Raw genomic sequence first — 27,060 nt, forward strand, 5'->3', positions numbered from 1 at the left:
GAAGCATGGTGTAGAGACATTGAGATGGCATTGTTCTGGTACTGATATCTCTGAAGCACGGTGTAGAGACATTGAGATGGTATTGTCATTGTACTGGTATCTCTGAAGCATGGTGTAGAGACATTGAGATGGTATTGCCCTGGTACTGGTATCTCTCAAGCATGGTGTAGAGACATTGAGATGGCATTATTCTGGTACTGGTATCTCTGAAGCACGGTGTAGAGACATTGAGATGGTATTGTCCTGGTGCTGGTATCTCTGAAGCACGGTGTAGAGACATTGAGATGGTATTGTCCTGGTACTGGTATCTCTGAAGCACGGTGTAGAGATATTGAGATGGCATTGTTCTGGTGCTGGTATCTCTGAAACACGGTGTAGAGACATTGAGCTGGTATTGTCCTGGTGCGGGTATCTCTGAAGCACGGTGTAGAGATATTGAGATGGCATTGTTCTGGTACTGGTATCTCTGAAGCACGGTGTAGAGACACTGAGATGGCATTGTCCTGGTGTTGGTATCTCTGAATCACGGTGTAGAGACATTGAGATGGCATTGTTCTGGTACTGGTATCTCTGAATCACGGTGTAGAGACATTGAGATGGCATTGTTCTGGTGCTGGTATCTCTGAAGCATGGTGTAGAGACATTGAGATGGCATTGTTCTGGTGCTGGTATCTCTGATGCACGGTGTAGAGACATTGAGGTGGCATTGTTCTGGTGCTGGTATCTCTGAAGCACGGTGTAGAGACATTGAGGTGGCATTGTTCTGGTACTGGTATCTCTTCCTTCCGATATTAGGAAGCCACTGTAGCTCTGCACTTTTAAACAATCTATATTGAAAACTAACTTCTACAGAGCTGCTATTTGTGTTTAGTTTGTTGTCCTTCCCCCGCACCTCCGATTATCGCGGTTGCCTACGTACAGCGTGTAAGAAGTTCAACATGCATCAACATCAGCCATACCAAAAATAAGAAGACCATCTTGACCTTAGCTCACAATAGCATTGCTTCACGGGTCGTTTACATTTATTTTTTTATATATATATCCAGCGTCGAGGTCGCAGTGTGTCTTTCAGCCAGGTTTATGACGTCCAACGTGGACATCCAATCGGCTGATGGACCCCCAGCACGCGTTTACGAAATGTCCGTGAAGACGGCCCGGAGTGCTGCCTCGCATCTCTCTCCGCCTTTGACATTCGCAGCGGCGCTGCCGCTCGCTGCATCGCGCGTTCTGCGTCGCGAAACCACGTGCACCTTAAATATTACGGCCGAATTATATAATGTTATTATTGTGGAATGTTATTATCATGGAATGTTATTATTATTATAGAATGTTGTTATTATTATTATTACAGAATGTTAGTGTCATACAATGTTATTATCGTTGTCGAATGTTATTACTGGAGGTTTTTCTTTTCCTTCTCAAGGCCAAACGTTTTGCGGGGGGGGGGGGGGGGAGCACTCATGCGGGATAAACGTGTCCGTGTAATTCAATCATTTACGTAACTTCTAATCCGCACTTTGCGTAATTGAACAATTTTGCGCGTGCTTAGCGGCGGTCTCTGCACCATGTTCGTGACCTCTTGTCCCCCGGCGCCTGTCGATGAACAACGCTTATCCGGTGCCCTCTCTTGGACAAGGGGAATTTGGCGTTTGCTTCTTCCGCTGAGACAAAAGCCCCATCATTAGTTGCGGGGTTAGTTGCGCGAAGGTTCGTTCCGCACGGACTCCCAATCCTCCTCCGATTTCGCACCTCCTATTAGCACGGTTGGCTACGTACGGCGCGAAAGAAGTTCAACATACATACTGAGCCTCCTATTAGCACGGTTGGCTACGTACGGTACGAAAGAAGTTCAATGTACATATGTACACAAATCCCGTCACTCTACGCACGGCGCATCCACTGTCCATACCTGTCAACCCACACGGTTTACTCCGTATTCTTGTACAGGGATATTGCGTTTTCAGGTCCATACGGCTTACACTTGTTTGAATACGGGCAACAACTTTGGTTTTGTCTATTTGTTTGTGTTTCTCCGTTGTGATGGGACTTTGTAGGATGAACGTTGAGATTATAAGGGGCACGGGGTGACCAGTAAGGTCTGAATGTGTCTGTAATAAGGTAGGGCACTGATAAAGGGTTGACAGGTATGACTGACCTTCACGTCATGATTCACAGACTCACACACACACACACGTACACACAGACTCACACACACACAGACTCACACACATGCAGACTCACACAGACACACACACAGACTCACACAGACACACACAGATTCACACAGACTCACACAGACACACACCCATACACACACACAGACCCTCACACACACACACGTACACACAGACTCACACACACACAAACGTGCAGACAGACTCACACAGACACACACAGACTCACACACACACAGACTCACACAGATACACAGACTCACACACAGACTCACATACACAGAGACTCACACACACAGAGACTCACACATACACACACAGACTCACACACACAAACATGCACACAGACACACACATACACTTACAATAATTAATTATTTAGCCAGGAAGCGACCAGCGTTATCCATAGACTTCAACTGAAGTTAACCAGTTCAATTCCCCGTCAGGAGAAACCCCAGCCCATCATCCCCGCGGGGGAGGATAAAACGAACACCACGTTGTAAGACGTCACCATTGTTGTCCTGTGGAAAGACTTTCCTCCCACCACCAGAATGCAGTAGGGCTGAACGATTAATCGATTTCAAATCGAAATCGCAATTTAAAACAATGCGATTAGCAAATCGCAAAGGCTGCGATTTTCTTGCGATTTGAAAAGTCCGATTACTTTCTTATTGGTATTGCTTAATTTATTATAACTTTCTTTATTTAACTTAACAATTGTTCTATGTCATTGGACCTCCTTTGCCAGTATCAAAATATAATAATAGGATTCATGTTTGTATTAACCACAATACTTGCAAAGTGCAAACAAAAACACACTCTGATAATATATGATGCATTGTCCTCGAAACTGATTGGTCCACACCAGAGACAGCTTTCTTTAGAGCCTAGTCTGAATTGGTTTTAGACCAGATGACGCCAAAAGGCGTACAGCCCAGAGACAATGCCACTATCAAAGTAATGAGGGCTCGGGGTAGGCATCTACATCATTGGACCTCCTTTGCCAGTACCAAAATATAATAATAGAGTTTTATATTTATTATTATTAATTATTCTATGTTTGATTGTTCTATTTCAATTAAAACATTTTAATAAATACATGTTGGAAGCAATTAATATCTTTCAAGTTCTCATCCTTGCATTAGAATATATAGAGCAGTTCATATTTTGATGGCATCACGTGGTAATACTCCATCACATGTTTTAAATCTATTACACAGTGAATTTTGAACCGAAGCTTGACTTAAAAAAATTTTTATCGCAATATCTGTCAGAAAAAATCGCTCGTTCAGCCCTAGAATGCCGAATTCCCACGACTCAATCAGCAAATGCCAATCGACTATTGGCACACAAAAAAAACCCTACGTGCGTTTGACTAGGAAAACAAAAGCACGCGTACCGTATTCCCTCGATCACAAGCCACTGAGAAAGGTAGCAAGCACCCCGAGGCTTTATGCTCAGTGTCAATAAAGTTATATGGATCTGGAAAAAGACAAAGATCTCCCGTGCAGCCTCAACATACTGTTGGGGCAAGTGCTGTTAGCGAGCACCCTTGAAGGGAGGCAAGGCACACTAGGGGGTGGGTGGCCAATACCACGCCCGGCCGCCTTTGTCTCCCCAGTGGCGCACTGCACCAGGTACCCATTTGATGCTGAGTCAACCTAGGGGAGGCCTGGCACCGGTTCAGATAATCGTCACTGGTGTTGGCCGTGAGCGGGACTCGAACTCGGGTCGCCGGGGTTCATAGCGCGGGTGTGCTAACCGCTGGACCACCACCCCCCCCACATCACTCCCCACCGCCGCCTAATATCCACCCCACTAACCACCCACTAACCCACTCCACTAACCACCCACTAACCCACCCCACTAACCACCCATTAACCCACCCCACTAACCACCCACTAACCCACCCCACTAACCACGCATTAAACCACCCCACTAACCACCCACTAACCCACCCCACTAACCACCCACTAACCCACCCCACTAACCACCCATTAACCCACCCCACTAACTCCACTAACCCACCCCACTAACCCACCCCACTAACCCACCCCACTAACCACCCACTAACCCACCCCACTAACTCCACTAACCCACCCCACTAACCCACCCCACTAACTCCACTAACCCACCCCACTAACCCACCCCACTAACTCCACTAACCCACCCCACTAACCCACCCCACTAACCACCCATTAACCCACCCCACTAACTCCACTAACCCACCCCACTAACCCACCCCACTAACTCCACTAACCCACCCCACTAACCCACCCCACTAACCCACCCCACTAACCCACCCCACTAACCCACCCCACTAACCCACCCCACTAACCCACCCCACTAACCACCCACACGATTACGGTGAGACCGGCCAGCACACCCACCCCACTAACCCACCCCACTAACCACCCACTAACCCACCCCACTAACTCCACTAACCCACCCCACTAACCCACCCCACTAACCCACCCCACTAACCCACCCCACTAACCCACCCCACTAACTCCACTAACCCACCCCACTAACCCACCCCACTAACCCACCCCACTAACCCACCCCACTAACTCCACTAACCCACCCCACTAACCCACCCCACTAACTCCACTAACCCACCCCACTAACTCCACTAACCCACCCCACTAACCCACCCCACTAACCCACCCCACTAACCCACCCCACTAACCACCCACACGATTACGGTGAGACCGGCCAGCACACACTAGGGGGGGGGGGGAGGTCATTTCTGCTCTCGGTACGGAGATAAAAGATCGACTTTGCTCGAACGGGGCTTTTTATTTTTTTCCGGCTGTCGCGAGCGAGACACTTTTTTATATATATGTATACTTGTTTTTGCAATTCAAACGACGGATTCTGAGATCTTCCTCCGGTTGCATCCACTTGCGTTAAATCGCCGTCACTTTGCTGGCCCCGGGAGGATAGCAACGGCTCCTCGTGCTTGCGATATTATATTTTTTTAAACGATACATTGCAAATAGCTGTCTTTGCTGAAACCTCGCGAAATAAAAAGTGTATTCAATGATTTATAGATTTCGTCCTCCATATGTTAAACTCTTTTAATATATAGTCCGTGCAATATAAACATGTCTTGATGCAACCCTTCGTAATCATTAGCGTCGCCGTGGCGATTACAGCGAGCAAAAAAACCCATTAAATATATATATAACCAGACAATACCTTCCCATACCCGTCCCTCCACGTGAAAGTACATTTGACACATCCCCATCAGTCACGCGGTCTTCCAGACCCTTGCTAAAAAAAAAGAGAGAAAATAATGACGATGTTCCGTGTGTCTGCAAGGGATTTTTTTTGCGTGTGTTTAATCCACTTACCCACAAGCCTTGGAACTTTGCTTGGAAAGTTCGACATTCAATTGAGGACCGCAACCGCATCACCGCGACGTCTCACACCCACTGTGGTGTGAAGACGGACAACAGTGAATTTTCGATTTAAAGCTTTCGTGACTGCAATGATTCATCTTCTTTGGTTCTTTCGGTAAAGTCACGTAGAATGAGAATAAAATAATAAATTGATAAAATAAAATAACACAATAATATTCTCACGACGTTTCGGCCACAACACAAGCGGCCTTCATCAGGTGAAGGGGGCGAGACTGTCTGGTAGGACAGCGCTGGAGTGAGAGAGCCACGTTCAGATCACGGCTTTTAAGCTGTGTGAGAGGAACAAAGAGCCTTGACAAAGGAATTAGCATAAAATTTAGCATTGAAATGGCTGAATGATTAGCTTGTGACTGGTCACAGAAATAGCTATGTTAAAAGTTAAAGCATACACATCCGCAGAGGCACCCATTGTTAAAAGGAATTAGCATAGAATTTAGCATTGAAATAGCTAAGTTAAGGCATACACATCCGCAGAGGCACCCATTGACAATGGGATTAGCATAGAATTTAGCATTGAAATGGCTGAGTGATTCGCTTGTAACTGCTACAGAAATAGTTACGTTGAAGTCAGAGCATACACATTCACCGAGGCACTTAGTACAAATCAAACAGGAGAATTTAGCATTGAAATAACTAGGCGAATTTAGCATTGAAATAACTGGGTGATTTGCTAGTGACTGGTCACAGAAATGACTACACATCTGAGCTATTCACAGTACTATATAGTGAACCAATAAAAACTAAAATATAAATTACCTTCATGTTATCAATAAACTCTATATTCTCCAATCAGCTAAGCTACCAACCATAAGTCGTTATATATCACAATGCTATATGGCGAAAAAATGGGTGGATTCTTACCCTCAAATTTCCGTACCACGGATAGCTACGGGCCCCGTTCAGACGGACGAGTTCGTCCATGGTCGGAACAGAGGAGGGGGAGAGAGACAGCTGCGAAGCCCTAGTATACTCCATGTTGTAAACCATACCATTAACCGTGGTGTGAGAGGTATTAAGAGGCAATGCTGGCGAAAGAGCTGCGGTCTGAAGGTCATCGTAAAATTACAATTAATTAAGAACAGAAATGATTTAACACATCTTTCCAGTGGTTACTAAGCCTGAATCCATCTTCTCGGTTGAAATTGTCTCTGTGCTTGTATATGTGAATGGCCTCATGAACGAATCTCTCATGGTAGCCAGTTGGTTTGCAAAGAACCTCCGTCTTGGAGAAGTCAATGTCATGTGAGCCCACTGAATTGTAACAGTGATCTGCCACGGCAGAGGAGTTCGTCTTACCGTGTTTCAAGTCTGCTTTATGTTCGCGGATGCGGTCCGAGATATGTCTTTTGGTTTCTCCAATGTAGCTACTACCACAGAGGCACTTTAGTTTGTAAACGCCCGGGTACTGTATGTCTGGAAGAGCATCTTTTACAGATGTAACTAAATCACGGATTTTGTGTACTGTGTTGAATCGGACCTGGATCTTGTGTTTATTCAGGATTTTGGAGATCTTTTTAGTGACCCCTGCAATGTAGGGTAAGGTGATGGTTTTGAGTGGCTCCACAAGAGGATCCTTCTTCATGACTGGAGTGATGGCTTTGCGGATTGTGTAGTCGGAGTAGCCATTAGCCCTGAGAGCCTGGTGTACGTGCTTGAGTTCACTGGTAATGTGTTCCTGGTCGGAAATGCATTGGGCTCTATGGTATAGAGTCTTGATGAGGCAGTTCTTCTGGGATGGATGGTGGTGGGAATCCGGTTTCAAGTAAGCATCTGTATGGGTAGCTTTCCTGTAGACAGAGTGGCTCATTGAACCATCATGTCTCCTTTTAATTAAGACATCCAGAAAGGGTAGTTTTCCATCTTTTTCGACCTCCATGGTAAATCTGATGGCTGGGTGTATGGAATTTATGTGGTCGCGGAATTGGTCTAGAGCAGGCTGGCCATGTGGCCAGATGACAAAGGTGTCATCAACGTACCTCTTCCATAAGGTCGGGCGTAGAGTGGCAGTCTGGATGGCGTCAGTTTCAAATTTTTCCATGAATACGTTGGCTACAACCGGAGATAGGGGGGAGCCCATTGGGGTGCCCTCAGTTTGTTTGTAGAAAGTTCCATTCCAGGTGAAGTATGTGTTGGTTAGGCAATGTCTCACCAGGGGGGGTACATCAGTATGCAGTCCTTGATGAACCAGGTCTTCAATGATAGCGATGGTGTCAGGTACCGGGACTTTGGTGAACAAGGACACCACATCAAAACTGACAAGCAGGTCGTTTGGGGACAGGGAAATGTCTTTGATTGTCGATACCAGGTGAGTAGAATTTAGTACCGCAGAGGTGGTTTTTCCAGTGAAAGGTCGCAGTATATCAGCCAGAAAACGTGCCAGTTTGTAGGTGGGGGAGCTGATAGTAGAGACGATGGGACGAAGGGGTGAATTTCTCGCGCAACCTTCACTCATTGTTGTAAGCGGCGTGTGAAGATGAATAGAATGTCTGGCAAAGATTCCCCCGAGTAGCCTGTAACAGGCTGTTTCAGTAGATTTCTCTCTCTCTCACCTGAAGACGGTCGCTTGTGTTGGGATCGAAACGTCGTGATTTATTTTATTTCATACCTACGTGACTTTACCGAAAGAACCAAAGAGTATGGATTCCTGCAGTGACGAACACTTAAAATCGAGATTGTAGCGGACTGTAGGGGCAAGTGCTGTTAGCGAGCACCTATGAAGGCCGGAACGGCACACGAGGGTGTGGGTGGCCAGGGCCACGCCCGGCCGCCTTTGTCTCCCCAGTGGCGATGTTTACACACCGCACCAGGTAATCATTTGAGGCTGAGTCGACCGAGGGGAGGCTCAGGACCGGTTCCGATTATAATCGTCAACGGTGTTGGCCGTGGCCGGGAATTGAACTCGAGCTTCCAGGTTCGTAGCGCTAACCGCTGCGCCACCGCTCCCCAAAACACACACGCGCGCGCGCGCATACACACACGTCTCACCATAAGGTTTGTAGCGTCTACGTGACGCGGTCGCGAAAATAAAAACATCTCAACCGAACATCGAACGTCCGAACAACTGCACAAAAGCGAGAAAGCGGTGCTTCGCTGCAACTTCTGGTCCACGGTAAGACTGAACGATTAATCGATTTCAAATCGCAATTTGAAACAATGCGATTAGCAAATCGCAAAGGCTGCGATTTTTTTGCGATTTGAAAAGTCCTATTACTTTCTGAATGGAATTGTTTTATTTTTTTGTTATTATAACTTTATTTGTTTGACTTAACAATTGTTCTATGTTTGATTGTTCTATTGCAATTAAAACATTTTAATAAATACATGTTGGAAGCAATTCATATATTTTAAGTTCTCATCCTTGCATTAGAATATATAGAGCAGTTCAAATTTTGATGGTATAAAAAAATGTAATCGCAATATCTGTCAGAAAAATCGCAATTACTGTAGATATTTCCCCCAAATCGTTCAGCCCCAGTAAACGGGGGTCGGTAAACGCGCGGCACTGTTCATGAACTGGCTTCGTATGACCGTTATTTACCAAGGACCCACCACCACTACCACCACCACCACTACCACCACCGCCACTACCACCACCACTACCACCACCACTACCACCACTACCACCACTACCACCATCACCACCACTACCACCACCACCACCGCCACTACCACCACCACCGCCACCACCACTACCACCGCCACCACCACCACCGCCACCACCGCCGCCACTACCACCACTACCACTACCACCACTACCACCACCACCACTACCACCACTACCACCACTACCACCACGACTACCACGACTACCACCACCACTACCACCACTACCACCACCACCACTACCACCACTACCACCACGACTACCACGACTACCACCACCACTACCACCACTACCACCACCACTACCACCACTACCACCACGACTACCACCACCACCACCGCCACGACTACCACCACCACCGCCACCACCACTACCACCACTACCACCACGACTACCACGACTACCACCACCACTACCACCACTACCACCACCACCACTACCACCACTACCACCACGACTACCACGACTACCACCACCACTACCACCACCACTACCACCACTACCACCACGACTACCACTACCACCACCACCACTACCACCACCACTACCACCACCACCGGCCTCTCTCGTGTTCACCACGCAGTGGCACTGCGGCACCTTGAAATGTTGAGTCGTCTTTTTTGTTTGTTTTTACCGAATTCGAACAAAAACTAATTTTGCCTCTTCTTGTCATTTTGGTTGGCGATCCCTGCCCTGGTCGAATACAACTAAACTACAACTATTAAACAACGTTTTATTGAACCAGGTAGGGCCCACTGAGCTATATAGCTCTCTCTTTGTTTTCAAGATCGACCTGGTTATCACAAATGACAGCTCAACGAAAGTGGCTTATCATGTGGAAGTGTATAGCAGCCAAATACTCGAAACGCGCGATGTAAATGTGTAGGAGATAAAAAAACGGAGGATCCGGAGAAAAATCCACGCTACCACGGGGAGAGGGAGTGAGAGAGAGAGAGACACGCAGACTCCAAATATACAGCAGGCATCGTCAGGGTCGCGATCGAACCCACGACCTCCTGTATGCCAGGCGAGGTAGTTAACATCTCCGAGCCACCGTGGCACCCGAATAAAGGACATTTGACGAAAACAACAACAACAACGAGCGGCCCTAAAAAAAAACGCTGTCCCCTGCCGTGTTCACGTTGCATGGGCTTGAAAATAAACCCACTCATCGCTAATTGATTGCCCGAGCCCCCTTAGGGCGTCTGACCCGACTCGCTGACGCAACCAGCAGCAGAATGAATGCCTTAGCCCTGACCCAGATTTTTCTTTTGTGTGTGGCAGGGGAGAGTGGGTTGGGGGTAAGCAGGAGTTTTATGTCAGCGTTCCATTTAACCCACATTTCCCTGGCAGGGACAAACAAATAAATAAGTGCGAGGCGTCGACTCACATTTGCCGAATTAAAAGAAAAATCTACTCGTGGCCATCGATAACTTATCGGTGTTTCGCGAGCGTCCGTGGAAACGCGGTTATCGACGAGGCTAAACAAATAAACGCGGGTTGCTTTATTGTCGGTGACGAGGGAGGCACAGGTGGCGCTTGCTCATTGCGATTCTGTTCGCGAATTTGCACGATTCCTCCTCCCAAGATGAAGGTGCGACTCCGAAATGTCTTGCTCACGTTGAGACGAGAGGGGAGAGACAGGAGAGTGTGTGGAGGGGAGTGGAGTGAGATGAGAGGGGAGAGGTGGGAGAGTGCGTGGAGGGGAGTGGAGTGAGATGAGAGGGGAGAGGTAGGAGAGTGCGTGGAGGGGAGTGAGATGAGAGGGGAGAGGCAGCCAAAGAATGAAACGCGTCTGAGAGGTCGTCTGTGGGGGAGATGGAGCGATTAAATCAGCTGGTGTGCAGATGCTACATGGATCGACGCATCGCTGGATCGTGAGTGCTGGTATTCGTTTGGGGAGGCCTTCATCCAGCAGTGGATTGCCTATGGCTGCTGGCTATCACGTGATGGTGGTGGTTGAACACCGTGGGTGAGATGAAACGGTCAGTCTGGTAGACCAAGTCCTCTCAAAATGGAAGGGAGGGATCAGTAAGTAAAGTTTCACGGAACGGTAACCATGGTAGGACTGATGGAAGAGTGAGCGGCTGGGTGAGTCAGTGAGTGGGTGAGTTAGCGGATGGATGGATGAATGAATGAGTGGGTGGATGGGTCAGCGAGTGAATGAGTCGGTGGCATTCAAAAGAAAGAGAGAGCTGTAGAGGCCATCCAGTGCGGAGATGGAGCAATGAAACCAGCTCGCGCGCATGGAGTTGCTGCATAACGGGGACCGTGAGAGAGGTGGAGACGACTTTGCGGAGCTTTCATCCAGCAGTGGATCGATCGCGGCTGACGACGATCCCTTTAAAAACGAGTGGCTCGTTGGGTTACATAACGTCAGCCTCTTGTTTTTTTATAGTTCTTCCGACAGCGCTGCCTCTCTGCCACCGCTACATTTTAACGCATTTACCCCCCGCAAAAAAACAACATCTAAATTCACTGACAACAACAGCCGAAAATGGACTTGCCCTCGCAGCATTGTGCGGAGATTAACGATGTGAGGATGAGAGAGAGAGTGAGGAGAGAGAGAGAGTGAGTGAGGAAAGAGAGAGTGAAGAGAGAATGATAGAGTGAGGAGAGAGACTTTTTGATTTTTAAACAACTTTTATTGCCACCAGCAGCAACAGCACTGGAGGCGATTCCGATAAGAAACACACAAAGTCACCAGCAACACAAACACACAAAGTCACCAGCAACACAAACACACAAAGTCACCAGCAACACAAACACACAAAGTCACCAGCAACACAAACACACAAAGTCACCAGCAACACAAACACACAAAGTCACCAGCAACACAAACACACAAAGTCACCAGCAACACAAACACACAAAGTCACCAGCAACACAAACACACAAAGTCACCAGCAACACAAACACACAAAGTCACCAGCAACACAAACACACAAAGTCACCAGCAACACAAACACACAAAGTCACCAGCAACACAAACACACAAAGTCACCAGCAACACAAACACACAAAGTCACCAGCAACACAAACACACAAAGTCACCACCAACACAAACACACACAAAGTCACCAGCAACACAAACACACAAAGTCACCAGCAACACAAACACACAAAGTCACCAGCAACACAAACACACAAAGTCACCAGCAACACAATCACACAAAGTCGCCAGCAACACAAATACGCAAAGTCACCAGCAATACAAACACACAAAGTCACCAGCAACACAAACACACAAAGTCGCCAGCAACACAAACAATCGCTATAAATCCACGCGCTGCGGCGCCAAATGCACCACGCACAACACGAAATAAAAGTCACGTGGTGGTGGTGGTGGTCATCGCGCACGCCACGCTGACGAGCGAGCGCTTCAGAAGGTGAACACGTGGGGGGTGCCGTCCACGCTGGTACAGAGAGGGGCTTGTCCGGCTCCCCAGCGTTCGAAGAAGACGCGCTGCACATCACCGACACGAGTGTGTGGTACGTGGCGTGCTCCAGCCGGAGCCGCGCCTTGAGCAGGCCCCTGAACACTGGAAGCAGCACAGAGCAGCCGTCAGTGTCACCTTGCAGCATCTTATTCCTCGTTCTGTAACATCGCCATCCATCTTCGTCTGAGCACAGGCGAAGATGGCGACTGTCATGGCGCTTGTTAGCCCGGTAAGGCGCCCCATATACAAAGCTGCTGTTGTAGAAGGGCACCCCCAGTTTCCTGAAGATGTCCCCCAAAAGGCGGAACATTGAGTTTGAGCCGCTGGCAGCGTAAGGACCGGTGGGGCAGATCCTCCCTGGCACCGCAGGAAGTGCACCAAGTCTGTTACCCCCGGCGAGATTCGGCTGAGCCACACGACCGATGGCAACGTGCAGTGTGCCAATCTCTACTGGAGGTCACCACAGCGTTTGGCTACGGGAGACTTTGTACATTTGTTTCCACTGAGGGGCGGCCGCAATGAGGGGACGGAAATGGTCTCCCCAGGTCCCGGGAATGCAGCGCCTTGGCACAGCCACGTGTCGAGCGCTTTGTTCGACGCGCTCTTCAGGGGCACGTTTCTGCAGCCTCGGAGCTTCAGTAGCTTGCCCGAGTCGCTGTGGCCGGGGGGCTGCGCGCAGGAGAAGCACAACTCCGGGAAGGAGGAGGAGGGGGCGGGAGGGCCGCCACCGTCCCCCGGCGCCTCCAGCTTCAGGCGCAGCTCCATCATGGCGTGGAGCTTCTCCCCGGCGAGCGTGGAGCGGAGTCCCCTAGCGGTGCTGGCGATCTCAGCTGCGGTCTTCCACTTGTGCTGGTGGTGGGGCCTGCACGAGGTGGAAGACTGTCCGCAGCCCTGCCGATGTGAGGCGTAGAGCCAGGGTCCCTCTCTCCTCTGATCCCCTGGAAGAGGCCGTTGCAGAACAAGGGGCTCGTTCAGGAACCGCGCGAGGTCGTAGGGCGCGCGCGTTCTGCTCCACTCGAAGCTCCGCCACGCGTCCAAGAGGCTCCGGTGATAACCTGGCAGCCTCGTGTAGTCGACCAGGCTCAGGTTCAGGCACCCCCCTGCATTCCTCAGCAGGGCGAGGGCCGGCGACTTCCAGGGTAGCTCCTCCGGGTCGTACAGCAGCCGCCTGACTGACACGAGCCTGAAACTCGTGACCCTGGCGGCGACGTCCACCAGACCCTGGCCGCCCTCGACCCACCAGCAGGCAGAGAACGCCCGGCCTGAGCCCGTGTTCCCCATGCCAGACGAAGTGCGCGAGTGAGCGGTTGACTCAGGTGAGTTGCCAAGCAGGCAAGGCTGGAGGGCCTTGACAGAGAGAGAGAGTGAGGAGAGAGAGTGAGTGAAGAGAGAGAGAGTGAGGATGAGAGAGAGTGAAGAGGGAGAGAGTGCGCGAGTTTGAAGGAGTCGCGGGCGTGGGTTTGGAGCGTAGGTGGGCGATGAGGTTAAATAATTAGCGAGAGCCATCGGTGGCGGTAGAAGGTTCTGACAAAAAAACCCACAACTGCCCAGCCTATGGTGTGTGTCTGGGGAGGGGGGTGTCGATAGCGTGGCGCTAAGTACGCACACGAAGAACACAAAAAGACATCGTGTATGGGGCCAACCATTGTATGGGGCCAACCATTGAGTACGAACGCATGAAGGGGGGAGTGGGGCGGTTAACCCAAATGTGTACGCTTGCCTATGTGGGCTCTACTCACAATGTGCGTACGTATAGCAAACGGGGGGGGGGGGGGGTGTAAAAAGTCCGCGTGCGTACAGGGAGCGGGGGGAGGGTCAAGTTTTGACAGATTTCACTCGATGGATGGGCCCCTAATTGCCGAGATGAGGAGGGTGGTGGGTGGGTGAACGTGAGTGGATAGCCACTGCTCGGAACAAGCTCTAAGACAAAGATGCCCTCCCCCCCCCAAAAAAAATCCCAGGATAGCTGGGATTTTGGTGGCACACGCGAGGGGATGGCGGGTAGCTAACGCCACGCCCGGCCGCCTTTGTCTCCCCATCGCTGACGTTTCGTGCGCCGGGTACTCGCTCGAGGCCGAGTCGACCTAGGGGGAGGCCCCACAACCGGTTCTGAAATGATTCGTCATTGCTCGTGAGCGTGTGGGTGGGGGGGGGGGGATCCGAAACGTCGGCGTCGCCCGTTTCGTAGCGCATTGTGGCGCTAACCGCTGCGCCACCGCTCCCGACCACACACAAAGGCAAAGATCCCCCGTGTAGCCTTTGAACAGACTGCTGGGGCAAGTGCCGTTAGCGAGCACCCACAGTCAAAGACAAAGATCCCCCGTGTAGCCCTTGAACAGACTGCTGGGGCAAGTGCTGCTCGCGAGCACCCACAGACAAAGACAAAGATCCCCCGTGTAGCCTTTGAAGAGACTGTTGGGGCAAGCGCTGTTAGCGAGCACCCACAGACAGACAAAGACAAAGATCCCCCGTGCAGCCCTTGAACAGACTGCTGGGGCAAGTGCTGCTCGCGAGCACCCACAGACAGACAGACACACACACAGACGGGATCGCACTTACGTAAGCGAGCATCCACTCAGGCCGTCACTTGCTTGGCTTGTTTCACTGGATCACATGCACCTCCCACGTTTCGTCTGAGAATCGTTCGCTGTCTTTTGCTGCTGTTGCTAATGATGATGATGTTGTTGTTGTTATTGTTGCGTGTGAGTGTGCATTAATTCGATGGGGAATGAAGATCGGGCAAAAACGAGGATGGAGTCGTCCCTCGCAAGGGGGAGACGCTGGGCGGGGGGGGAGGTTTCGGTGGGTGGAGGTGGATTTTGAGAATCCGTGGCCTCCGACGATCGGCTCGCCAGCCTGGGCGTCTGACCCACTTTCTCTCGCAGGCGGCGGCACCGCATTGACCCGAATAGACGCGCACTGACACAGATCCATCACTACGCAGAGTGTCCACCACCACTACGCGCAGTGTCCACCACCACTACACACAGTGTCCACCACTACAGTGTCCACCACTACTACGCACAGTGTCCACCAGCACTACACACAGTGTCCACCACCACTACACACAGTGTCCACCACTACAGTGTCCACCATCACTACACACAGTGTCCACCACTACTACGCACAGTGTCCACCAGCACTACACACAGTGTCCACCACCACTACACACAGTGTCCACCACTACAGTGTCCACCACCACTACACACAGTGTCCACAACAACTGCACACAGTGTCCATCACCACTACACACAGTGTCCACCACAACTACACACGGTGTCCACCACTACAGTGTCCACCACCACTACGCACAGTGTCCACCACCACTACACACAGTGTCCACCACTACCACTGCACAGTGTCCACCACCACCACTACACACAGTGTCCACCACCACTACACACACAGTGTCCACCACTACCACTACACAGAGTGTCCACCACCACTACACAAAGTGTCCACCACAACTACGCACAGTGTCCACCACCACTACAGTGTCCACCACTACCACTACACAGAGTGTCCACCACCACCACTACACAGAGTGTCCACCACTACAGTGTCCACCATCACCACTACAGTGTCCACCACCACTACGCGCAGTGTCCACCACCACCACTACACACTGTCCACCACTACCACTACACAGAGTGTCCACCACCACCACCAATACACAGAGTGTCCACCACCACCACTACACAGAATGTCCACCACCACTACACACAGTGTCCACCACAACTACACACAGTGTCCACCACCACTACGCACAGTGTCCACCACAACTACACACAGTGTCCACCACCACTACAGTGTCCACCACCGCCACTACAGTGTCCACCACCACCACTACAGTGTCCACCACTACACAGAGTGTCCACCACCACCACTACACAGAGTGTCCACCACCACCACTACAGTGTCCACCACCACTACACAGAGTGTCCACCACCACCACTACACAGAGTGTCCACCACCACCACTACAGTGTCCACCACCACTACACACAGTGTCCACCACCACCACTACACACAGTGTCCACCACCACTACACACAGTGTCCACCACAACTACACACAGTGTCCACCACTACAGTGTCCACCACCACTACGCACAGTGTCCACCACCACTACACACACAGTGTCCACCACTACCACTACACAGAGTGTCCACCACTACCACTACATAGAGTGTCCACCACCACCACTACAGTGTCCACTACCACTACACACTGTCCACCACCACCACTACACACAGTGTCCACCACCACCACCACCACTACACAGAGTGTCCACCACCACTACGCACAGTGTCCACCACCACTACACACTGTGTCCACCACCACTACACACAGTGTCCACCACCATTTCACAGTGTCCACCACCACTACAGTGTCCACCACCGTCACTACAGTGTCTACCACCACCACTACAGTGTCCACCACCACCACTATACACAGTGTCCACCACCACTACGCACAGTGTCCACCACCACCACCACTACACACAGTGTCCACCACCACTACACAGAGTGTCCACCACCACTACACACAGTGTCCACCACCACTACACACAGTGTCCACCACCACTACACATAGTGTCCACCACCATTTCACAGTGTCCACCACCACTACAGTGTCCACCACCACCACTACAGTGTCCACCACTACACAGAGTGTCCACCACCACCACTACACAGAGTGTCAACCACCACCACTGCAGTGTCCACCACCACTACACAGAGTGTCAACCACCACCACTACAGTGTCCACCACTGCACAGAGTGTCCACCACCACCACTACACACAGTGTCCACCACCACTACACAGCGTGTCCACTCGACTCCCGTTCCCGTAGCGTGCCCATGCGTAAACTAACGCGAATGAAGCCTTCCATCAACACGTGAGTCAACAACATCAACCGGCCACAGTTATAACGCGCACGTGATAAACTACAAATGTGAACACCTCATGCGGAACACTAATTCGGTGTGGCGATGGTTTGACGTTCTACAACCCCCACCACGCCGTCAATGACTCCGCACAATCTTTAGCAAAAAATAATTCTTTTTTTTTCAGGGTGACAGAGATACTCTTTGGTTCTTTCGGTAAAGTCACGTAGGTATAAAATAAAAGAAATCACGACGTTTCGGGCTGTAACACAAGCGTCCATCATCAGGTGGGAAAGGATGGTCTGCTTTCCCACCTGATGATGAAAGGCAACGGACGACTTTAAAGGCAACGGACGACTTTAAAGGCAACTGACGACTTTAAAGGCAACGGACGACTTTAAAGGCAACGGACGACTTTAAAGGCAACGGACGACTTTAAAGGCAACGGACGACTTTAAAGGTAACGGACGACTTTAAAGGCAACTGACGACTCTAAAGGCAACGGACGACTTTAAAGGCAACGGACGACTTTAAAGGCAACTGACGACTTTAAAGGCAACTGACGACTTTAAAGGCAACGGACGACTTTAAAGGCAACGGACGACTTTAAAGGCAACTGACGACTTTAAAGGCAACGGACGACTTTAAAGGCAACGGACGACTTTAAAGGCAACGGACGACTTTAAAGGCAACTGACGACTTTAAAGGCAACGGACGACTTTAAAGGCAACGGACGACTTTAAAGGCAACGGACGACTTTAAAGGCAACGGACGACTTTAAAGGCAACGGACGACTTTAAAGGCAACTGACGACTTAAAGGCAACGGGCGACTTTAAAGGCAACGGACGACTTTAAAGGCAACTGACGACTTTAAAGGCAACGGACGACTTTAAAGGCAACGGACGACTTTAAAGGCAACTGACGACTTTAAAGGCAACTGACGACTTTAAAGGCAACGGACGACTTTAAAGGTAACGGACGACTTTAAAGGCAACTGACGACTCTAAAGGCAACGGACGACTTTAAAGGCAACGGACGACTTTAAAGGCAACTGACGACTTTAAAGGCAACGGACGACTTTAAAGGCAACGGACGACTTTAAAGGCAACTGACGACTTTAAAGGCAACTGACGACTTTAAAGGCAACGGACGACTTTAAAGGCAACGGACGACTTTAAAGGCAACTGACGACTTTAAAGGCAACTGACGACTTTAAAGGCAACTGACGACTCTAAAGGCAACGGACGACTTTAAAGGCAACTGACGACTTTAAAGGCAACTGACGACTTTAAAGGCAACTGACGACTTTAAAGGCAACCGACGACTTTAAAGGCAACGGACGACTTTAAAGGCAACGGACGACTTTAAAGGCAACGGACGACTTTAAAGGCAACGGACGACTTTAAAGGCAACGGACGACTTTAAAGGCAACTGACGACTTAAAGGCAACGGGCGACTTTAAAGGCAACGGACGACTTTAAAGGCAACTGACGACTTTAAAGGCAACGGACGATTTTAAAGGCAACGGACGACTTTAAAGGCAACGGACGACTTTAAAGGCAACGGACGACTTTAAAGGCAACTGACGACTTTAAAGGCAACTGACGACTTTAAAGGCAACGGACGACTTTAAAGGTAACGGACGACTTTAAAGGCAACTGACGACTCTAAAGGCAATGGACGACTTTAAAGGCAACGGACGACTTTAAAGGCAACTGACGACTTTAAAGGCAACGGACGACTTTAAAAGCAACGGACGACTTTAAAGGCAACCGACGACTTTAAAGGCAACGGACGACTTTAAAGGCAACTGACGACTTTAAAGGCAACGGACGACTTTAAAGGCAACTGACGACTTTAAAGGCAGCGGACGACTTTAAAGGCAACTGACGACTTTAAAGGCAGCGGACGACTTTAAAGGCAACTGACGACTCTAAAGGCAACGGACGACTTTAAAGGCAACGGAGGACTTTAAAGGCAACGGACGACTTTAAAGGCAACTGACGACTTTAAAGGCAACTGACGACTTTAAAGGCAACTGACGACTTTAAAGGCAACGGACGACTTTAAAGGCAACTGACGACTTTAAAGGCAACGGACGACTTTAAAGGCAACTGACGACTCTAAAGGCAACTGACGACTTTAAAGGCAGCTGACGACTTTAAAGGCAACGGGCGACTTTAAAGGCAGTGCCAGGTCCGAACGGCCCAGTGGTGGTACCTGTTAAGCAGAGTGTATAGGGTGAGGGCACACTAAGTATGAGGACATCATCCTCTAGGCTATCGGGTGGGACGGGCCGATACCTCTCTGTGTTAGGGACGATCTGTGACGTTAGAGTAAATAAACAGTGTTGCCTACAAATAAGTCTCTGCCTCCTTTGTCAACGCTACAGTGGTGCTAACGTTAAAAAAGACGCCACTTTTTTCAAAATTTCTTGCTGTGGTTTTCACACCCGATGATGATTGCTTGTGTGGCAGTCGAAACGTCGTGAGAATTGTATTGTTTTATATTTTTATTATTTTATTGTTTCCCTTCTACGTGGTGACTTTACCGAAATAACCAAGAGCATGAATCCCTGCAGTCACGAAAGCTTTAAATCAAAATTCCACGTTTAGATTATTTGGCTGATGTGAAATGTCCGCACGATGATAAGGCCACTTCGTTGAGCTATCCATTTGTGGGCAGGTCGCTTCTGAAGAAGAAGCGAATAACTCGGTGGGCTCTGACTGGTAATAATGAAAAAGAAAAACTGTTTAATTTAATTTTTAGTTAAAAGTTATTTGTTTACCTTTCCAATACTTTAGACTCCTGCCGTGTCTTGTATAGTTGTGGTTACGGTCTGACCTGCCCCTAACTGTATATCTGTGAAGAAAAGCTTCAAAGCTCATATGATTCCTCGAGTATAAATAAACATTCTGATCCCTAGTTTCATTGGTTTTTTTTTGACACATTGCATTTGGTCTGCAATCACTTCAAACCTTCCGATTGCGAGCTGCGCTATCTCCCTCTACCGGTGAGGCATGCTATATCAGGAATATTTTGATATTTTTTTCCTGTATTTTCTGTTTGCACAGTCACATAATCACTTTAAGATGTTTTTCTTGTTCATGTTTTTTGTTTGTTGCGGTTGCACCCGATTCAAGAGCCGAATGGCTCACAGGGCTATACCAAATAAATGAACTATGACCTATGTACTCTACCCGGCTATTGCAGACAGCGAAAATAGATGGGGCATGAACCCGCCCGCTGTAGCGCCATGCCCTGGCAAGGCAGGAGGTTGCAACGTCGTCGGGAAAGAGTTTCACAAATTTGTGGGGGTGGGGATGGGGGGGGAAGAGCTTTATAGCTCATCGGATTCCTCCAGTGTAAATAAATATTCTGATTCGGTTTGATCCACCAATCCCAACCACCACCCCCCCCCCCCCCAAAGTTCTGGAACACAGGCGTTCACCGGCGTGGTAGCGCTCTCTGCTCTGGCCCCCAGCACTGCCACTAATTTTCATATTTATTCACTTTTAATGCTCATCGGGTCTCGTCTCATGCAAATTTGAATCTCAAAACGCGGCACAATTTGTAACGCACGCACGAGGTGCTATAAACCAGAGACAAGCATCCAGCACCGGCGCTACCAACAAATGCCCAAGCTTTGTGGTCCTATATTTGGATGTTTGGCCTACTCCATATGTTTGAGTGATGATACACGTGGGAGAAAACCAGAGTATCTGGAGAAAACACACGAAAGTAAATGAGAACTGTTTTTTTTTACCAGGTAAGGCTCACTGAGCTATATAAGCGACTTGGCCACAAATTATAGCACGACGAAGTGGCTTATCATCACCTGGAAATTTGCAGCAGTAGCCAAATACTTTTAACGCATGTTGACTCTAAATGTGGTGGGTAAAACCGGAGGACCCGGAGGAAAATCCACGCGACCACGGGGAGAGAAAGAGATGGACACGCAAGCTCCAAATATACAGCGGGCGTCACGCACTCACTCAATCTTCAACAATTTCCCAAGCTCTGTGATCCTATATTTGGATGGTTTCCCAACTCCCAATACCCTCTTCTTTGGTTCTTTCGGTAAAGTCACGTAGAATGAGAATAAAACAATAAATTGATAAAATAAAATAACACAATATTCTCAGTTTATTTTGGTATAGCCCTGTGAGCCATTCGGCTCTTGAATCGGGTGCAACCACAACAAACAAAAAAGCACAGAAAAACATCTTAAAGCGACTATGTGACTGTGCAAACAGAAAATCCATGGAAATAAAAACCAGCAAAAATATTCCTGAAAAAAGCACCGTTGAAGAAAACCAATCGGCAGACAACTCGGCAACACGCACACACACTCAATCTCCAACACTTTCCCAAGCTCTGTGATCCTATATTTGGACGCTTCCCCAACTCCCAAACAATCGCAACGGCAAACAAACAAAGACAAAGATCCCCCGTATAGCCTGTAACAGACTGTAGGGGCAAGTGCTGTTAGCGAGCACCTATGAAGGCCGGAAACGGTACACGAGGGGGTGGGTGTGGCCAGCACCACGCCCGACCGCCTTTGTCTCCCTAGTGGCGATGTTTACTACACACCGCACCAGGTACTCATTTGAGGCTGAGTCGACCTAGGGGAGGCCCGGGACCGGTTCAGATAATCGTCACCGGTGTTGGCCGTGAGCGGGAATCGAACCCGTGTCGCCAGGTTCATAGCGCAGCGCGCTAACCGCTACACCACCGCTCCCCACACACACACACAGGCACACTCACTCCAAATTGGCGCCCGACTCTCTCTCTTTTGTTAAAGCAAAACGCTCTGGGGGCGCAACGCGGCGGCCCCTCTCCCGTTACGTAACCGACGCTCCCGTTCCTCGCGGCTCCCCGGGGGCGTCGCGAGCACCCCAAAGCTGTCGGCGACCAGAGCAGGAAGTTGTTGTGGCTGCTGGTGGTGGTTGTTAAGATGCAATCGCGAAAAAAACGGCGGCGGTGGGCAGTGCAGCGCGCGTGAATTAATTATCAAAGTTTGATTCGTGGTTGCGTGGTGTGTTTGTGGTGGTGGTGGTGGTGGGAGGGGGTTGTGAGCCATACTTCACCCCGGTGGCGAGAGACTTAAGGCGGCGGTGTCGATGTCGTGGGTGGACACTTGGCCAAGAGCTGGGACACGCCAACCAACACGAAGTGTCACTGGTACAGTAACCACACCACCACCACCACCAACCACAACAGCCACCACCAACCACCACAACCACCAAATCAAAACCACAAACAATCCCACCACGTTCAACAGCAACAACAACAGCAACAGCAGCAGCAAAGACGATTATACCAATAGTATACAAGGAGCGTGTGTGTCATAATGATGATAATGATGATACGTGATCGTATTTACATCGAACTATAAGAATCGCACGGCGAAAACTTTGTTGTGTTGTTGTTGTTATTGTGCTGTACACAATCTTTGGTCACGGCACTCGCTCGCACCGGATTATAAGACGCACCCTCAGACTCCTTTTTTTCCCGATCGATACAGATCAATAGATTTGTGGGGGGTTCCCTCCCCCTCATATATACGTGTTTAAAACGAATAAACGTCGTGTTTTGTTTACTTATGTGCGCCAAAGTCGACGAAGAGTGAAAAAACCCCACGGAAATCGCCACCACCAACCACCCTCATCATCCTGCTGCTGCTGCTCGGGTCTCGGTGCGTCTGATGACCCGGTGCCAGGCGACGTTTCGGGCAATGGCCCTTCTTCGTTTATAGTTTTGAATAGCTTGATAGTCAGGGGTAGGCTTTTGTTCGCTCCAGCGTCTATCTTGGCCTACCTACGCACAAGAGCAGTGTGGTGTTTTTGTTTGTTACGAATGTACTCTGAATTAAGGGTCATTGCCCGAAACGTCGCTCTTATATATGCCTTTAAAGCCGTTGTTATTGGCGTAACTTGTTGAGTTGTTGATTTTTTTTCTTTTCCGGCACCGCTACCCAACTCGCAAGTCGCTTTTGCCGACTGTAATATTTGTGTGTGTGTCTGCGTGTGTGCTGTGAGTCAGGGTCGTTGCCCGAAACGTCGCCTATATTATACACTCATGTTTCTCTCTCTCTCTCGAGACCACCGCGGTGTTATTGACGTGATGCGTTGAGTTGTGTTTGCTGCTGTTAATTGTGCTTGTTGCAAACCAATTGCCGGTGCAGTCGTGGCTTGTTTTAGCCACGCAACTTTAATCGTGCTGTTTGTTGCAGACCTCTTGGCGTTAGGAGGTGGTGTGGGGGGGTGGGATAGGTGTGTGTGTGTGTGCTGCCTGCCTGTCTCCCCTGTAACAATGTATTATTGCGATGATTGTTTTTTTAAATATCGCAAACGGTTGTCTTGCGACGGTATTGATTAATGTGCGCGGGATGTGAGGCGCGTGAATGATTTGTTGTTGTTGTAGACGGCGTCGTTGGGAGGAACGATTTCGTTTTTTTCTGTGGTTGTCAACATGGCTCGCAGGCTGCACTCGCAAATCCAGGGATGGGCGGCACCCTCCACTCGAGGGAGAAGCCTTGAGGGCGCTTGGCCTACTCTTCCACACAAGCCGGGAAGCATGCAGAGTGGGGAGCGTGGTGCTGGGGTCGAGTGTGTGTGGGACCACTCCAACGATATATTTAGCGGATTTGGCAGGTGGCGTTTGGTGTGCGATGGTGGTACACTAGATTGTTACTGTTTCCCTTCAACGTGACCTTACCGAAAGAGCTAAGAATATGAAAGATTTTCTATTTTCTTTTTTTTTTTTACCATGTAAGGCCCACTGAGCCACTTAGCTCTATTTCAGGAGCGACCTCGCCACCAATGATAGAAATGTATGAACAGCCGCACACTCTAAAACGTGTGATGCTGAGTCTAAATGTGCAGGGAAAAACCGGAGGACCCGGAGAAAAAATCCACGCGGCCACGAGGAGAAGATGCAAACTCCAAATATACAGCAGGTGTCAGCACCGGGATCGAACCCACGACATCCTGCGTACTAGGCGAGGGAGTTAACATCTCGTAGCCACCACGATGCCCATTGTGGGTAGTCCCCCCACAATTAATCCCATGCAACACACCACAGTTCGTCGATTGCCTGGTGTAGCTACTCCCCCACACTTTACCCCACCACATACCACCTCCCAGTCGACTAACTGCTGTGTACCAATCTACATTGCTGGTGGACAGAGGCAGTTTAAAGGGTGGCAGGGAATTTAAGAAACTTTTCCCTTGTTTCAACTGCCCTCGGCGGGAGATCGAACCAGTGACCCTCTGCATTGCGAGTCCATTTCGCTAACCATTTACACCGTCCGCTATCTACAGTACTGCATAGCTCGGAGCAAAGGTTTGTGTTAATGACTACACATGGCTGGCAAACAACAGTCGCCCCACACGGTATGACGTGAAAAGGAGAACCAGGCATGTTCTGTGTGGTTTCGCGTGCGAAATGTGGAACGCGTCCCGAGACACGTTCACCAAGGAGATGGAGTGATTAAATCGGTCCGTGTGCGGGTGCTAGGTGGATTATTGTTATTATCGTGAGTGGTGGTGGCGGCTTGGGAAGCCATTCATTCGGCAGTTGGAATGACCATGATGATGATGAATGTGTGTGTGTGTTTTTGTATCGCCAGGTCGATTCAGCCTTAAAATTGGTACCTGGTGTGGTGTGTAAAAACAGTCGGCACTGGGGAGACACAGGCGGGGGCCGGGCGTGGTGCTGGCCACCCACCCCGTTTGTGTGTCGTGCTGGCCTTCATAGGTGCTGCTCGCTAACAGCCCTGGTCCCAACAGCCTGTCAAAAGGCTCTGGGGGGGATCTTTGTACGATTCAGCGATACTGCGATATATCGTACAATATAAGATCCACTACAATTGTATCGTCTGCTTTTTCTAAATTTCGTGATCCTGACGATCGTTGCCGCACGCCTTTCGCTTTTGTCCATCCCTGATGAACCTATATACAGTGAGGGAAAAAAAAGTATTGGATCCCCTGCTGATTTTGTACGTTTGCCCACTGACAAATAAATGATCAGTCTATAATTTTAATGGTAGGTTTATTTGAACAGTGAGAGACAGAATAACAACAACAAAATCCAGAAAAACGCATGTCAAAAATGTTATAAATTGATTTGCTTTTTAATGAGGGAAATAAGTATTTGACCCCCTCTCAATCAGAAAGATATCTGGCACCCAGGTGTCTTTTATACAGGTAACGAGCTGAGATTAGGAGCATACTCTTAAAGGGAGTGCTCCTAATCTCATCTTGTTACCAGTATAAAAGACACCTGTCCACAGAAGCAATCAATCAGATTCCAAACTCTCCACCATGGCCAAGACTAAAGAGCTCTCCAAGGATGTCGGGGACAAGATTGTAGACCTACACAAGGCTGGAATGGGCTACAAGACCATTGCCAAGCAGCTTGGTGAGAAGGTGACAAGAGTTGGTGCGATTATTCGCAAATGGAAGAAACACAAAAGAACTGTCAGTCTCCCTCGGCCTGGGGCTCCATGCAAGATCTCACCTCGTGGAGTTGCAATGATCATGAGGATGGTGAGGAATCAGCCCAGAACTACACGGGAGGATCTTGTCAATGATCTCAAGGCAGCTGGGACCATAGTCACCAAGAAAACAATTGGTAACACATTCTTAGCTCTTTCAGTAAAGTTAAGTTGAAAGGACTTTTCCGAAAGAGCTAAGAATATGAATTACTGCAGTCACGAAAGCTTTAAATCAAAATTTAATTGGTAACACACTACGCCGTGAAGGACTGAAATCCTGCAGCGCTCGCAAGGTCCCCCTGCTCAAGAAAGCACATATACATGCCCGTCTGAAGTTTTCCAATTAACATCTGAATGATTCAGAGGACAACTGGGAGAAAGTGTTGTGGTCAGATGAGACCAAAATTGAGCTCTTTGGCATCAACTCAACTCGCCGTGTTTGGAGGAGGAGGAATGCTGCCTATGACCCCAAGAACACCATCCCCACCATCAAACATGGAGGTGGAAACATTATGCTTTGGGGGTGTTTTTCTGCTAAGGGGACAGGACAACTTCACCGCATCAAAGGGACGATGGACGGGGCCATGTACAAAGGAGTGGCTCAAGAAGAAGCACATTAAGGTCCTGGAGTGGCCTAGCCAGTCTCCAGACCTTAATCCCATAGAAAATCTGTGGAGGGAGCTGAAGGTTCGAGTTGCCAAACGTCAGCCTCGAAACCTTAATGACTTGGAGAAGATCTGCAAAGAGGAGTGGGTATCCCTCCTGAGATGTGTGCAAACCTGGTGGCCAACTACAAGAGACGTCTGACCTCTGTGATTGCCAACAAGGGTTTTGCCACCAAGTACTAAGTCATGTTTTGCAGAGGGGTTAAATACTTATTTCCCTCATTAAAATGCAAAGCAATTTATAACATTTTTGACATGCGTTTTTCTGGATTTTGTTGTTATTCTGTCTCTCACTGTTCAAATACACCTACCATTAAAATGATAGACTGATCATTTCTTTGTCAGTGAGCAAACATACAAAATCA

General features: G+C 49.2%; 2 protein-coding genes across 7 annotated transcripts in view; one reads left to right on the top strand and one right to left on the bottom strand.

The window, feature by feature from the left end:
• BMAL1 (basic helix-loop-helix ARNT like 1) overlaps positions 1-15,646 on the bottom strand; it is a 51,310-nt gene extending 35,664 nt beyond the window's left edge. For 2 of the 3 annotated variants that reach the window (XM_032958034.2, XM_032958033.2), the window contains exon 1: positions 15,203-15,646. Coding sequence is in view for 1 of the 3 variants with exons in the window: in XM_032958031.2 (XP_032813922.2) it covers positions 5,531-5,567 (37 nt within the window). In the remaining 2 variants the exon portion in view is untranslated. Of the gene's footprint in view, positions 1-5,530; positions 5,869-6,460; positions 6,524-15,202 lie in introns of those variants that run through there. The other variant, XM_032958031.2, reaches the window with a different exon arrangement.
• Positions 15,647-22,318: 6,672 nt separating this feature from the next.
• LOC116944414 (phosphatidylinositol 4-phosphate 3-kinase C2 domain-containing subunit beta-like) overlaps positions 22,319-27,060 on the top strand; it is a 52,450-nt gene continuing 47,708 nt past the window's right edge. For 2 of the 4 annotated variants that reach the window (XM_032957999.2, XM_032958002.2), the window contains exon 1: positions 22,320-22,714. The gene's annotated coding sequence lies outside the window, so the exon portion shown is untranslated. Of the gene's footprint in view, positions 22,715-23,148; positions 23,229-27,060 lie in introns of all 4 variants that reach the window. The other 2 variants (XM_032958001.2, XM_032958003.2) reach the window with 2 other exon arrangements.

The sequence above is a fragment of the Petromyzon marinus genome, chromosome 21 (assembly GCF_048934315.1).
Source record: "Petromyzon marinus isolate PM22_M1 ecotype Great Lakes invasive population chromosome 21, UKy_Petmar_22M1.pri1.0, whole genome shotgun sequence".
NCBI classification, from domain to species: domain Eukaryota; kingdom Metazoa; phylum Chordata; class Hyperoartia; order Petromyzontiformes; family Petromyzontidae; genus Petromyzon; species Petromyzon marinus.